We start from the raw sequence: 16526 nt of genomic DNA, 5'->3' as shown, positions 1-16526 counted from the left end.
GTAGAGGAATAACTTGAAAATTGGTGTGTACATAGGCTGATCATCGTAGGAGCACTTTTTGGTGGTTAGAACAGCAACAGACTTACAGCTACAAAGTTATAAAGCAAAAACTGAGAAAGTGTAAAATCACGGGATAAAGATACTCTAATAGAGCAGTCACTGGGGGAAAAAAAAGGTGCATAAAAAATGTCGAAAAAAAAATGAACTGATCATGACCAGAGTTCAAACCAAGGACCTCCATACCTAATGCCTGCATCCTTAACCACTGAACCACTGCTATGTTGGCTGATAACTTCACTTAATTTCTACCTTATATATGAAAATTCTAGCTTAATAAGTAAAACTGATCTACCAATAGAAAATTTAGATTGTTCTAGAACATTCTATGTGTGTTCTATTAGATGATTTCAGCGAAAGCAAAACGTGCGCTTTATTAAAGCATTAGCACCATACTATTGTTGCAACACTTTGAGGCTCAATCTAGTAGCTATTTTATCAAATCAGAGCCATTTTCATATCGATCAGTGGTATATTTGTAGTATTAACTTAGTTTTTCCCCCAGGCGGTTTGCGAGCAGACTAGTATGACTGACTCATGCCAATCATCATCATCAAATCAGTCGACACTGACAAGGGAGCCATAGTATCTGCAGCCAGTAGCAGGCCCTTGGCTTCAACCTCCAATATGAACTCATCAAATGACCGTAGATTTAATGTTGTGGTATACGGAATTGAAGAATGTCCTACTAATACAATCAGACCGGCTCGTCTCCAAAAAGATTTTGACTCTGTGTCATCGATCTTCAGTGGACTGGGTGTTACTCCTGACCCTGGGACCATTGTGGACTGCTATCGACTTGGAAAATTCAAAGTACAATCGCCAAGACCAAGGCCTATTCTTGTCAAATTCCGTAGTGTTATTCACGTCAACCAAGTCCTAGCCAACAAGAGATCCTTATCAACTCCGGTTTTTATAAAACCTGACCTGTCTCCGGAGGAAAGGACAAGGGAGGCAGTCTTGCTGAAGGAAAGGTGGGAATTGTTACAGAAAGGGTACAGTCGAAGTATCATCAGGATACGTAACAACAGCATCTTTGTGAATAACCAATTATATGGCCAAGTCAAAAACTCTGTCTTTCAGACCTGTCCCACCAGTCTACCTCAAGCCCCTACAGACCAACCTGTCGCTGCCTCACAACTTATGGATCAATAAACACCATTAATAACCTTAGCATCTCCTGATCCCCCATCCGCTACCAGTAGCCAGCCCAAGTGACTAGATCATGTATGTTTAATGAACACTCGTAGTATAGTCAATAAAATGGATTTGTTTCAGAACTATGTATACTCTAATTCTCCTGATATTATCGCAGTAACTGAGACTTGGCTATCTGAAAAAATATTTGATAATGAAATTTTACCTAACAACTATACAATCATTCGGAAAGATCGCAAAACTCTTGGTGGTGGAGTAATGTTTGCTGTTAAATCTTCTAAACCATATCAAGTGTTACAATCCCCTACCAACCTAGAGATGCTAACTATCAGTATTGGATCTACTTTACCAACTGTGTATTGCTTAGGATATATTCCTCCCGATTCATTGGTCGATTATTGCCAAGAATTTCTGAGCTACATTAACACCCTCAGGGATCTTACTGGCCATTTAATTCTACTGGGAGATTTCAATCTAGGAGATATCAACTGGGATTCCCTATGTGGTCAATCCCCCTTTTCATCGAATTTCTGTGACGTTGTATTTGACCTTAACCTTGTTCAAATGATAGATGAACCTACTCATATAGCTGGTAACATACTTGACCTAGTCCTAACCAATGCTCCTGACAATATTTTGAATCTAAGAATACACTGTGATCCTCCTTTACCTATCCCATCAGACCATTTTGTCATAACCTTTGACTCTCATTCATCATTGAACAATGACAGTGACCAAAGGGCTACACCATTTCTAAATTACTCTAAAGGTAACTACAATGACCTGTGTTACTATTTATATAACTCTGATTTCACACCTTGTCTCATGTCTGAAGATATTGAATTTGTGTGGTCATACCTTAGCAACACCATTAAAGATGCTCTACCACATTTTATTCCCATAACTACAATTAAACCTAATAGTCAGCCCGTGTGGTTCAATTCCGACATTAGACACCACATCAACTGTCTACGCTCACTTAGACATAAATTTAACAACAACTCTACTGAATACAATAAAAATAAGCTGGAAACCTCCCAAAACCTGCTTCAAGCAATGCTAAAATGACATATGAATCCAATTTAGTCACTACATCTGACAATCCCAAAATTTACAAATATATCAGAGGGTTTACAAAATCCAAATCTATCCCCTCCACTATGTATCACAATTCTACGACATTCGACTGTGATAATGATAAAGCCAATGCTTTCAACAATTACTTTTACTCAATTTTTAATAACACTTCCACTGATTTACCGCCTTCTTTTAACTCCTATTGTCCTGTATCACTCTGTCATATTACAATCACTGAAGCTGATGTCTATGAAGCATTGGTAAGCTTAGACACATCCAAGGCCATGGGCCCAGACGGCATCCCACCCATTCTACTTTCCAAGTGTGCTTCGGTCCTCTATAAACCTCTTCACTATCTTTTCAATTTGACATTAAAATTTGGTTATCTTCCTTGTGAATGGAAAGTTCACAAAATAATTCCTGTGTTTAAATCTGGTGACCCTACCCATATCAACAACTACCGACCGATATCCTTACTCAGTAATACTTCTAAAGTGTTGGAACGAATACTGCATGATAAAATTATTGGACATGTTACAAGCAGAATAAATCCTGCCCAGTTTGGATTTATTCAGAATCATTCATCAGTACAACAACTCCTTTTAGTTTTATCTGACATTTTTTACCTCTCGTCATCAGCTGGATATCATTTACCTGGATATCACCAAGGCTTTTGATACTATTTCTCATTCACATCTACTTCATAAACTTCGTATGTACGATATTGGCGGTGAACTTTGGTCATGGTTTCTGGCATATGTTACTAATAGGTCTCAATTTGTATCAATTAATGGCTGTAATTCCAATCTTCTCCCTGTTGAATCAGGAGTACCTCAAGGTAGTATACTTGGTCCTTTATTATTCATTATTTACATGAATGATATCTCCTGTGCCATCACTTACAGTAAAATCTTTCTTTTTGCAGATGATACAAAATACTTTAAACATATCAAAGTACCAAGCGACATGCAGCTCTTACAACATGATTTAAACTGCTTATCAAATTGGAGCACAACATCTCTTTTGTCATTCCATTCCTCTAAAAGTACCCATCTGTCGTTTAAATGTAAATTTACATCCACTTATAACATCAATGGCAATCCTATAAACACTTCCCATTTGCATAAAGACCTAGGTGTCCTGATTAGTGACAATCTCAATTGGAACGAGCATCATGACTACATTCTAAAGAAAGCCTATAAGACTCTGGGACTTGTACGTAGAACCTTTTGTAAAACCATTGTGCCTTCGGTTACGCTCAAACTATATATATCCTTAGTAAGATCGCAGCTCCTATACTGTGCACCAGTGTGGCGACCTCATCTCTTAAAAGACATCTCCAAAATTGAACAACTCCAACGTAGGGCAACTAAATATATTTTACAAGACTTCTCCTCAGACTACAAAACACGGCTGACTAAACTCAATTTGCTTCCATTAATGTACATCTTTGAAATATCAGACATAATCTTTTTTGTCAACTCTCTGAAACATCCCACTCCAAGCTTCAATATCAACCTCTACATTTCATTCTCCCATAGTACTACAAGATCCAATTCAGTCAAGCTACACCACAACATATCCTTTACTACTAAAGAGCGTCATTTTTATTTCAATCGAATCTGTCGCCTTTGGAATTCCCTACCAATCATTGATATAAGTTTGCCTATAGAAACCATCAAAAGACGCATCAAATCTTTTCTCTGGAATCATTTATCACAAACTTCAATTCTACTGACCCACACAAATATCACTATCTCTGTCCGTGTGGTAACTGTGTCAGCAATCATCTTGTCATGAACTTTGACCTCTTGTAGTTACATACTAATTGATTTATAATTAAATAAATAAGTAACTTACTGTAGTTAAGTAATTAATTTTTGTAACATACTCAGGCCACTAGCACAGGTTGCTAGTGGACCCTCAGCATGGACTAATATTGTTTTCATGAATGTATAACCAGTGTATCTGTATGTAGTTGTACCCATGCTGAAAAGCCTTATAAATAAATAAAAAAATAAAAAAATCATAATCATCATAATAAGTGCTATGCTAGCAAAACTTGTGATACAACAGCCTGGAAATAATATCCCAGTAAAAAGGTGCAGGATTTAGTTTTTGAAAATACAAAAAGAAGTGAAACCCACTCAAAAACAGCCACGCTGTAAAAAAGGAGTGTGGCCCTCTAAAGCCTGGGTGAAAAAAGTTGTGAAATCAAAGGTGGTGGCCAAGAAATGGCTGCAATGATGTTAATGCTAAAAAATTTTAATAATGGCTGTGTGCATTGTTAAAATTTATTAGCATTAACATCATTGCAGCCATTTCTTGGCCACCTCCTTTGATTTCACAACTTTTCACCCAGGCTTTTGAGGGCCGCACTCTTTTTTTATAGCTTGGCTGTTTTTGAGTGGATAATTATTATCTGTTCTGAAAGAATTTTGGACACTGTTGTTACCTAATAGTTTGAGGCTGGTTTGTGGGCTAGTAGTGATTAGCACTTTAATCATTGTACATTAATTAAACATTTGTTTCAGATTTTATTTTAAGACTTGTGGGAGGTACTTTATACAGTGAAGGAAGAGTGGAGGTGAACTACAATGGTGAATGGGGTACAGTGTGTGATGATGGATGGGATGATACTGATGCTGGTGTGGTGTGTAGACAACTGGGATTTGGATCATCAGGAACAGCTATTGGATCAGCTTCCTTTGGTCAAGGATCAGGACCCATCTTATTGGATAGTGTCGCATGTTCTGGAAGTGAATCAACACTGGTTAGCTGTGATAATTTTGGAATCAACATGACAAGATCTTGTAATCATGATGAAGATGCTGGCGTAAGATGTAATGGATACCAAGGTAGGCTTTATTTGTGAAAAATTGTTGTGGTTGTATGCTTATGCTTATACGTATTAAAAAATTAAAACTTTAAAAAGAAGTAGGGATTGGTATAATATACATGCTACAAAAGTAAGGAGACAAGCTAAAAAATGTTACAGCTGAAATGAGAAATGATCCAGCAACAAAAAGTAAGGAAACAAGATTAGATGACTACTTGCTAAAACGAGACACACTTTAATCCCTACTATTGGCTAGCATCTTGGAATGAGACCATCAAATTAGCCAAAAGTAGGGATTAAAGTGTGTCTCATTTTAGCAAGTAGTCTCCTAATCTTGTTTCCTTACTTTTTATTGCTGGATCATTTCTCATTTCAGCTGTAACATTTTTTAGCTTGTTTCCTTACTTTTTGTAGCATGTATATTATACCAATACCTACTTCTTTTTAAAGTTTTTAATTTTTAAATAGCTAGTCTGTTAACTTTTTTTGTCTAGCTAGCTAGCTATATTATACTCTTTTTGTTTCCACATAGTATAAATATCACTTGAAGTCTTTTACTGTATAGCGTAAAAATTTTGAGGGGAAAATTTTCATTGATTTTGCAGTTTTGGGTGCTGGTCTGCGAAAATTTTACCCTCAAAATAATACTTATTTAGACCTCCATATAGTCTAATACATTTGGGGGTGTTTGCAAATCCGTGAAAAATTTGTTTTTAGCAACATTGCTCAACCTCAAAATATTTGCCCCTCGAAATATTTAGGTTAGACGGTACCTTCGTACGCAATAAGTGCCTCTAAAAATAATTATTGTTTTGTCTTTTAAAGCTATTATAGCAACTGTTAAAGGCTTCAACTGCATTGCTAATCATCTAAATGTTGATGATTTTACAGTTAAACATTGCTGGAGAGCCCACCATTAAGAGTGGAACCCTCGCTTTTAGAAGTCTGGATCCCAAGGTGGATCCGCCCCTTAAAGACATTATTAGCTAGCTACCTCACAAAAAAAAGCTAAACTGGTAATTAAGACTATACAAAATGACTACCCAGTATTAATAAATGCTAGAGACAACTACATTGGTACTACACCTGTTCATCCTATCTTACGCACATGTACTCACACTTCGTTCATCACGTGTTTTTGTTGTGGCATGTGCCACAACTATTGGGCGCCTCAACTATTAATTATCCTTCGAGAAGAACAAAGAAGCAAACAAATGATGAAAGCAAACAGCATGGTGCAGTGGACAGAACGTAATCGGAACACCGGATTCGTGAATCCGCTGTCATTACTTTAGCTGTCTGAAATTTCTGGAGCTGTACACCTAGCGCAACCGGGTCTTACAGCAGGCAGGCTGGCAGACGAAATCCAGGTGAGTTTCAAAATTTTTAAAACTCACTGTACATTGAAACATTCAACTTTTCGCTTCATTTAACCAAGGTACAGCATCATTGCAGTAGTACTAATGTATTCCAGGTGGTTTTTTCGGGTAAAACTTATTACAAGGCCATTTTTTAAGGTGCGAAAATCCATGAAACCATATGATTTCCTACCAACCCTTACTATTCAGTACTATCATACGTTATGATATGTGAAAATCATAGAAAAGATTGAAAGTCTAATGTCTTGTCATTGATTATTGAAATTACTTTGCCTACATTCATCTAATCATTAGCTATACAGCAGAAAACTTTAGCATGAGGAACCTTTAGCTGATTTTAGTGCAATGAAAGTTTAATAAGAAAAGGCTGGGTGTGTGATGAGTCTAGCGGTAAGTGAACAGGTTCTTGTTTCTTGGACCACGAGGAGGAATCGCACCTTACTTACTCACGTGACACACAATGAACAACGGTTCAAAACCCACAATCTAAAGTTCTAAACCTAATACAACATTCAACTCTAATATAATAGTTCAGTTCAATCTGCGACATCCTCCGGGAGCGCATGAATTATGTCTGCCCACTGCTTCAATCTCTTGCGTGCTGCAACAGTAGCCTCCCTGGTAGGTCTATCTCGCAACATTGTATTCTCTGTGTTGACATCAGCTTCTGGTGGTTGAACTTGCTGAACTTCATTTGAAGATTCATCCTCCTTGACCTCCAGTAGGAACAATCTGGTTATAGGACGGTTGGTCCTTCCATTTGCGGTTCTTATCTCAGCAGCTCTGGTGATCCCATCTAATCCAGTGATCAGCTTCTCCACAACAGCTAGTTTCTAGGTGGTCCTCGGAGTGTCATCGTGTATAATAACCACATCTCCAACTTGAATTTCCTGTTTGGTTTTCCCAGATGTCTTGTGGTACTCACAAAGGGATGTTAAATACTCTTTCCTCCACCTGGATTGGAAATGCTGAATCAATTGGCTTTGTCTCTTCGCTGTTTCCCTGACTGAAGGTACTCCATATGTAGGATCACTTATCTCATCATCCATGATTGTGTGTGGTAAGGAGGTGACACGTCGACCACAAAGAAGGTGAGATGGCGTGAGGGGTTCTGGGTCTCTTAAGTCTGCAGATACATAAGTCAGTGGCCTGTCATTGAGTATGGCTTCGACTTCCATGATCACTGTCTGTAACACGGGTAGGGTTACAAGGGCTTTCCCCAACACTTTCCTCAAGGTGGTTTTCGTAAGGCCTATCAGACGTTCCCAGAACCCCCCATACCATGGGGCTCTCTTGGGTATGAATCGCCACTGGATTCCAAGTGCACATAATGACTCCCCCATCCTGTCAGAGTTAATGAGATGCCCTAACTCATCTGCTGCAGCTTCATAGGTAGAAGCATTATCTGAGAGCATAATACGCGGTAAGGACCTGCGGGCAGCAAAACCTTCGAAGTGCCTGTAAGAATGTCTCAACAGATAAGTCAATAACAATTTATAGGTGCACTGCTCTGCTTACACCACATGTAAATTGACACACATATACCTTGCTACTGCCATCCATGGTCTTAATGTGGAGAGCTCCAGTGAAGTCAACTCCAGTAACTTCAAATGGTCTGCTCTGTTTGGTACGCACACTGGGAAGAGGAGGAGGTTCTGGTCTGGAGTATGACTTTCCACTGACTTGACGACAAGTAACACATTTCCGTAGCAAAGATCTTACAACTTGCCTGGCTGATGGAATCCAAAACTTTTGTCTAAGTGATGTGACAGTGGCATTGACTCCTGTGGAGATGTATCTTGTGTGTGTGATGTACTACTAAGGCAGTTAAGGGGTACTTCTTTGGGAGAAGACAAGGAAACTTTGTCTCACTGTCAATCTTGGCATTATGTATCCTCCCGCCACAACGAATGATGTAGTCTTTGTCAAGAAACAACTTGAGTTGGTGAATTAAGGGAGGTCGACTGGTCTTGTTGGTTGTTTGAAGAGCAAGAGACTCCTCAGGAAATGAAACCCGTTGAGCGCAATGGATTCACGCATTAAATGCTGCATCAATGTCATTTGGAAGGAGCTGACCAGTACGCCTGAGACTTGGGTTGGACTGCTTACAGTTATGAATGAAGCGTAGTACATAAGCTGACACTCTAAGTAATCTCTGTAGAGTGCTATAGTGGTCAATGTCTATGATTGAGCAAAGGTCGTGTTGGTGTGGGGGAGCACTATCAACCTTTCTTGGCTCCTCTACAGGTTCCTCCTCAGCTTGTAGATGGAGTGTCTCTGAGTGTTCCCATTTAGGCCAATGTGATTTGCATGTCAGCCAAGTTGGTTCATATTGCCATAACTGTGAATCCCTTAAAGAATCAAGTGAAATCCCCCTAGTGACTAGGTCGCCTGGATTATCCTGGGTGGGGCAATACATCCAAGTAGCAGTAGGCACTAAGTCATGTATCTTGTTCACTCTGTTGGCAACAAAGCGTGGTAACTTTTTCTTGTTGGAAATCCAACAAAGTGTTATTTGACTATCTGACCACATTGTGATTTTGAACTGAAAATGGTCAAACAAAGATATAACAAACTTACACAAATGTGAGCCAGTAACAGCTGCCATCAGTTCCAACCGTGGTAGAGTATGGTTCTTCAGTGGAGCAACTCGAGCCTTAGCTATAACGAAGGATGAATGTGTGTCATCACAGATGTAGGCCACTGCACCATAGGCCTTCATGCTGGCATCTACAAATACATGAAGAGTCAACTGTTCAGTATTAATGGATTTCAGGTACCTATGTGGAATGTGATATTGAGGTGTCTGTGTTAAGTTACCTGTGATGCAGTACCATTCAGATGTCAGGGTGGAGTTCAGGGGCTCATTCCAACGAAGTTTCTGCTGCCACAATTGTTATATAAATAATTTAGCGGATATGGTTACTGGGGTGAGTGTTCCTAGAGGATCAAAGATTTTTGACAGATCTTGTAACACAGTTCTCTTGGTTGACTGAGTTGTCTGGGATGTTTGTAATGACTTTGGCATCAGACTCAGCACGTTGCTGGCTGTATTCCACAGTAGGCCTAAGACGTTGACAGCAGTATTAGTATCGGCAACTTGATCATGGTTTGCCTTTGTCGTTAGGTTTGGACTGTTTGAGGCCCAGCTTCTCAGGTTAAGGTTGGCCTTTGACATCAATTCTCGAGCTTCAGTGTAGTAGTCCACAGCAGACGTTTCATTGGTCCAGCCAGACACAACGTTGTCAACATAAAGATTAGTTAAAATATTGCTGGCAGTTGTAGATGTTTCAGTGATGAGATGAGATGATGTCTCAAGGCAGTGTGTAGCATAAAAGGCAAACTGACAGAGCCAAATAGTACGACCCGGAATCTAAAATTTGTAAGGTCACTGTTAGGATTATCTAGCTCTGATAACCAAAAGAAGTGAGTGTAACTGCAGTCCTCTTCAGCCAGTTGTATGTGGAGAAAGGCCTTTTCGATGTCTGTAGTGAGTGCATACTTGTGGATACGGAATCTCAGTAATAAGGTAACCATGTCAATCAAAAATGGAGGCCCAACCACAAGACAATCATTCAAACTGGGGTGGTTGGGGGAAAGACGGCAACTGCAGTCATACACTATCCTCACTGGGGTAGTTGCTGAATCCTTCTTGACAGCATGGTGAGGGATAAAATGGTAGTTCTGGGGTACATCAGCTTCCTTGACTTTCTCTATGAATCCTCAGCTAAGTTGATCTGTAATAATGCCACCATACGTCTTTAGCAGTTCTGGTGTCTGAACTAGTTTGCGTGCAAGAGACCGTGCTCTTTTTTCACACACTCCACGATTTGAAGGCAAAGGAGGATGATCAGTCTTCCAAGGGAAACCAACAATGTATGAGCCATCGGAATCTCGATGGACTGAGTAGTTGATAAAGGAGGTGGGTTGCTGTGTACTGCTTAGTAAGGATTGGGTATTGACTGATGTACCCAATTGTTCTGTGTCCCAAACTTTGGCTCATTACACTGCATGACTGATGCATGAAACATGCTGACACTAGCCTTGGTGTCTGAAGGGGAAAGAGGACCTGAAAGAAGGTACCCTATCTTTGACTCAACAGTAGTGGGGCCGTTGCCACGAATTACCTTGTCTTGGACAAGGTTCCAGTAAAAATCTACACCTACTAGCAAGGTGATCTCGAATTTGTTGTCACTTCCCACTGGGTGAGCAAGCTGAAGGCCGTGAAGGTGAGGGTACTGGTTCCCAGGTAGAGGTACGGAATTCTGAAGAGGTACTGCTATCTCGGGTACAACCAGTACTGAAACGGGAACTTCTCCACCGTCATTAGTTTGTATTGCAATAGAGGTTGATTGCAATTCTCTTGGTATAGCTTCTCCCCCAAATGTAGAAATACATATCCTTTGACATTTGCACGAGTCAACCTTCAAACTGTCTACCAGTTGCTGAGTAATGAAGGATCTTTGTGCACCCTCATCAAATAATATTTGTGCTTTGCAACGATTGGGCCCTAAACGTACTTCAGCTATAGCAGTCTTCAGAAGGCAGGCTGTACTGCCAGGTAGTAGGTCAGTCCCTGGTGGCTTGGATGGAACTGAGACTGTAAGTAAAGCGGTTGAGTCATCTTGAGAATTGTTCTGTTTGACTGTGGGTGCAGTTGCTTTCTTTCCTGTATTGTCCTGATCCTTGCTAGCAGTGGTCTCACAGAGGCTAGAGTGATGTTTTCCTCTGCAGTGCCTACATCTGGCCTTTGATGTGCACTGGGAGACTCTATGTCGCCCCAAACAATTGAAACACAGGTTGGCTTTCCGAACGATCTCCATTCTTTTCTTTGGGTCAACAACTACATTGCAGGCAAATGACAAGTGATCTGTTGAGTTACAGTAAGTGCAACGTGCAGGCTTTGCTGATTGTGTTCGCTGTTTGAAATTGCTGCTGGCTCCTGTGAGAAGTGAAGCTGTCATGGTTGACACGGCATTGTCTGATGATTCAGTGTAGTCTAGTGACACTCCTGATTCCAGTATCTGAATCTCCAATAAAATCCGATCTTGTAAGTCAGTAAGTGTCCACGCTGGGTCGGTGTGTGCACGAGTGAGGTTTCTCCTTGTCTCTGGAGGGAGCTTTCCAAGAATAATTGGTACTAACAAGGCTCCGTAGGAGTCCTCACGCTTATCTAAAGCTGTCAACCCTCTGATGTAACTTTCCACTGTGTCGTGGAAGAGTCTTAAACTAGGTAAGGTGTTAACTGGTTTGGGGGTGTTTACCAGGGCTTGCATGTGGGCATTGATGATTCTGTGGGGTTGCCCAAAGCACACCTTCAAAAGTGCTACAGCATGATCATAGTTTGCACCTGTCAAAGGAAGCCCAGCAATTGCCTGTAATGCTTCACCTTGGATCTGAGCTCGAAGATAATTAAACTTCTATATGCCATCTTAGAATTGACAGCTACATCAAACGAGTCCCAGAAACTCTGCCATGCTAGGGGATTCCCAAAGAAGGTAGGTAAGTCAATTTGGGCAGTCGACTTACGGGCTGTCTGGCAGTGGGTGGAACAGTGAGTAACTGGGCAGGTGGCTCTCTCACTGTTGGATGTTGAGGTGGTACAAACTCTGCAGCAGACACATTCAGCGTGACAGGTGGAGTTGTAGTGGTGGGGCCAGTAAGCTTGTGTATGATACTCTTGATTTGACTTTTCTTATCACAAATCATTTCTTGTATGGCTGCACTCTCAACAATCTCAGCTTCCAGCTCATCTTCACCTGTGATTGTGTTGGCGATCTCTTGGTCTGCTTCTTGTAATAACTTCGCTCGTTCATGGAGTTGATCGATGGAACTAGTCAGAGTCGTGAAGTCTTTCTCACTTGGTGTACCCTCGGAGTCCATAATTGCATCCACCTTCTTAAAGAGGTGCGTTAAATGGGACCTGTATCCTTTCCGCGAAGTTTTCTTACGTTGCAATTCCTCCATTCTAAAACAGATAAACAAACAAAAACAGTCACTCTGAATATAGTTCGCTCGCCTTTGAGGGTACCATTCTCAAACAGGTGCCACGGTACAAAAGCTTCTGCGTTTCTGGTTAGAAAATAACTGCGGGCGATCGACGAACAGACAAGTAATCACAGCACCAATGTGGTGAGTCTAGCGGTAAGTGAACAGGTCCTTGTTTCTCGGACCACGAGGAGGAATCACACCTTACTTACTCACGTGACACTCAATGAACAATGGTACAAAACCCACAATCTAAAGTTCTAAACCTAATACAACATTCAACTCTAATATAATAGTTCAGTTCAATCTGTGACAGGGTGGTTATTAGCTTAAAATTTTGCATCATGGACCATAATAGTTAGTTCACAATAGTTAGGGACCCGCCAATTATGCTGGCATAATTTTGAGCATAATAGGTGCTTGAAAGCATTGAGCATAATGCTAGCATAATAGGAGAATATTTGAGCCATACTACAAATCCTTGATGGTCAAAATACATATCACAGTAAAAGATCGATATACTCTAATAGAACAGTCAATAACTCTAATAGAACAATCAGGCAGCTGACTGTTCTATTAGAGTATATCTATCTTTTCTGTCACATGCATTTTGAAGAGCAAAGATGTGCTTCAACCACTATGTACCTGTAACTGCAAATTTATTAGCAAAACATGGGAATTGAGGCATAAAACTTGAGCATAATTTGAGCATAATAGCTAAAATTTTTGAGCAGTGCAGCATAGCATAATAAGTAAATTTTTGAGCATAATAGGCGGGTCCCTAGGATTGCCCATGTTTTTGGAAAAATCCAATAGAACCCACACCTAAAGATCACCTTGGAAGGCATCCTCCAGTTAGATAACCTTCTGGTGGTTATTTGCAATGAGTGTAGGATCAAGTGAAAAGGAAACAATACATGTATTGTGACCAATTTGAAAATTTTGCTGTTTTGTTCATCTTCATAATTATTGTTATATTGTTTCAATGATGTAAAGCTAATGGTATCTAAACTAAATCAGCCAAGCTCATCGTTACACATTGCAGCCATTTCTTGGATGCCACCTGTGATTTCATATCAGGACACATGATAGTGTGTCAGATAGACAAGTGTATATTGTACAGGAACCAAACTATTTTCACACCTTTGTACCTCAGTAATGGCTGAACAGAAATAGCCCATTTTTCTAGGGTGGGACATCTTCTGTTTCAAATTTGAGCTTATTGAGATACGTGCCTTCAAAATAAATTGGTCTGTATTTTTCTTCTGCTGTTAATTTCCTTTTTGTAACACTTACAAAATTGCCATAACTAGCACAAGCTTTATTTGGATTCTTTAATAGCATATTATAGCACATTTATCATCCAAATTGTGTATTATGTTGGTAGCAGTGGAGCAGCAAAGTTAAGAACAATTTTCCAAGGTATTTTTGTCACACTTAAACTACTGACAGAGTTGAAACGATAAATGCAACCACTGCTTGTCAGAATTCCATGTCTCATGACAGGTAGTTAGCTCAATCAATATACTGTATAGTGGGTTATTTTTGAAGCAAAAATTTTGCATAGGAAGCAAAATCTGAATTTCGAAGGATTTTAATTTCAAAGAGTGCATATTTCGAACTCCCGGTGGATTTCAAACAAACGAAAATCCGTGTCACAAATTTATGAAGATACGTGAATGTTTGTCAAAAACTGACTTACTGATGGAATAATCCCCATCCCTGTGCACTGGAGAGAAGACTAGGGGAGTCTTGAGTGGAATAAGTTCACTGGCTCGATCGTAGCTAGCTAGCTAGCTATCACCATAGAACGGCATTCTGGATTTCCTGTTTTTTAGTCATTGGCACAGTAATGATACAGTTTACCCATTATCATCAGTAATACTGAGTTAAAGTTCGAGGAATACATAAGCAAATCGCTGAAAGTTGGATCATTGCTTTCACTGTGGGAATTTATTTTTGAAGAACAACTGGACGTGGAATTTATTTTCGAATAGAAAGACCTCTTCAAAATATCCAAAAATAAAAATCCTTCAATAATTACCAGCTGTACGGTACATAGCATCTTTTGTTTGTTTTCATTAACCATTGGGAGTTTTTATACCATTAACGCTGAGGATGCTACTTCTAGCATGACAACAATGACTTGAGACTACAACTTCACATTTAGCCATAACAGAAGATGCTCATTTATAAGATTGTGCATAATGCCTAGTGTATACTGTGTGTTTTCACAAGTCAGCTGGAGTGTTTAAACTTTAAGGACTAATTATACAGATTATAAAAATATCTAATAAATTAATCTGATTAGTATACTCTGGGTAATCTTTCACTCTCTATACCAATATAAGGTGTCTATACAAGTATATTCATACTGGATTCAGTACATAAACTAGACTTAATAAAATTGTAAAAAATAATTCGAATTAGAGATCACTGAAAACTGAAAAGCATACAAAACAAGAAGGGATTGCTGGTGTAATCAACAAGGAACATGGTTACATCAAGTAAACTTAGCTAACACTATCAAATGAGTCATAATGAGGATTTGTAGGTTTACCGCAATCTTTGTTAATTTACTCCAGTGATCCCTTCTTGTTTTGTGAGTTTTTTAGCTATCCCTATTCCAAATTTCAACTATTTTTATATGTCTTTGGATATAAGGATTTAATTTGCAAACACTTACCATTTACTAAATGTGACCCACAGAGAGAAAACCTGGTCTGCATTCATTAATAACTTAAGAATCAGTCTAACTGCCATAGTATGGACCTTTTGTGAATTGAAAGCACTGAGAGTATTAGCTTAGGAGATAAAAAGCAAAATCCAAGCATGTGAAACAAGATACTCTAATAGAACAGTCACCAAGAAGTAAAATAATGTGCATAAAAATATCAAAAGAAAAAGTTTCAGGATTTGAATTAAGGACCTCCACAGCCTCTGCCACTCTGCCACTGCTATCAATTGCTCGCCTTGCTTAATTTTTACCTTATGAATAAAAGTTCTAGGTTGCAGCACGGAATAGCTAGATCTATCCACTAGATTGTTCTAGAACATTCTATGTGCATTGTAATAAAATTGCTCAGAAAAAATGTGTGCTCTATTAGAGTACTACTACAAAATTTAATAAGAGTCATGCAATCTAGAAACTCTAATAAAGCAGTCAGCCTTGCTGCGATTTATTGTCAAGCCCTACCAGCTAAACTGCTTATGCAAACTGGCTGAATTTCTTGCATGTGTCAGGTAACTATCAAGATGCAAACCTTCAGTAATGTATAATGGAAATTTGTTTAATTATCAATGAGTTACAATGTGAAAACCAACCATACATGCATGTACCAATCACCCTATATGTATATAGTTTTGAAACTCTCTACAGGATGACTTGTAACTTACAGGATGACCTGTTTGTGACTGAACTCCCTACAGGGTGACTTGTAACATAATTGAAGGGTGACTTTTTTGTGGTTGAACTCTCTACATAGTGACTTGGTTGTAGCTGATCTCTCTACAGGGTGACTTTCATAGCAGAACTTTTCACAGCAGGGGTGTATATAGAGATGTTCTGGAAACCCCCTCTGAAATTTTATCTTGTGGGTTTTTCAGCAGGGACACCGGATAATCTTAGTTTGGCATCACAAATATGAAGAATAATTGGCAGGGCAGTATAGCTACAGTGTAATAGAAAGCGTACATTGATTCCTCAAAAGGGGTACAAGGGTATGCCATTATGAGATCGAGATACTCTAATAGAGCAGTCAGATATAAGCAGTCAGACTACTTTAATAGAACATTCATAACGGAATACAATTTTACAATGGGTATTATAAATGTTGATTTGAAATTTAAAGGCTCGTGTAGCAGCTACATACTGAGTTTTTATTTCAATTAGAGAATTTGCATATGGGTCACAAGTAAATTGCAATATTGAAAGTAGCATGAAATAATGATGAAAGAATGAATCTAGTACATCTGAAGAATTTTAATATTCAAAATCTATCAGTGGCTAGGGCTATTCCCCCTGGCCC

At 39.3% G+C, this 16526-nt stretch overlaps 1 protein-coding gene across 1 annotated transcript in view; it reads left to right on the top strand.

Annotated features, from left to right (window-relative positions):
• Positions 1-16526, top strand: part of LOC136261185 (uncharacterized) — a 149807-nt gene that overhangs the window by 41229 nt on the left and 92052 nt on the right. The window contains exon 15 of the mRNA XM_066055159.1: positions 4827-5150. Coding sequence (XP_065911231.1) covers positions 4827-5150 — 324 coding nt within the window. The remainder of the gene's footprint in view (positions 1-4826; positions 5151-16526) is intronic.

This window comes from Dysidea avara, chromosome 7 (genome assembly GCF_963678975.1).
Source record: "Dysidea avara chromosome 7, odDysAvar1.4, whole genome shotgun sequence".
Lineage (NCBI taxonomy): Eukaryota > Metazoa > Porifera > Demospongiae > Dictyoceratida > Dysideidae > Dysidea > Dysidea avara.
The sequence above is the reverse complement of the archived record's forward strand: the minus strand, read 5'-3'. Positions and strand labels throughout refer to the sequence as shown.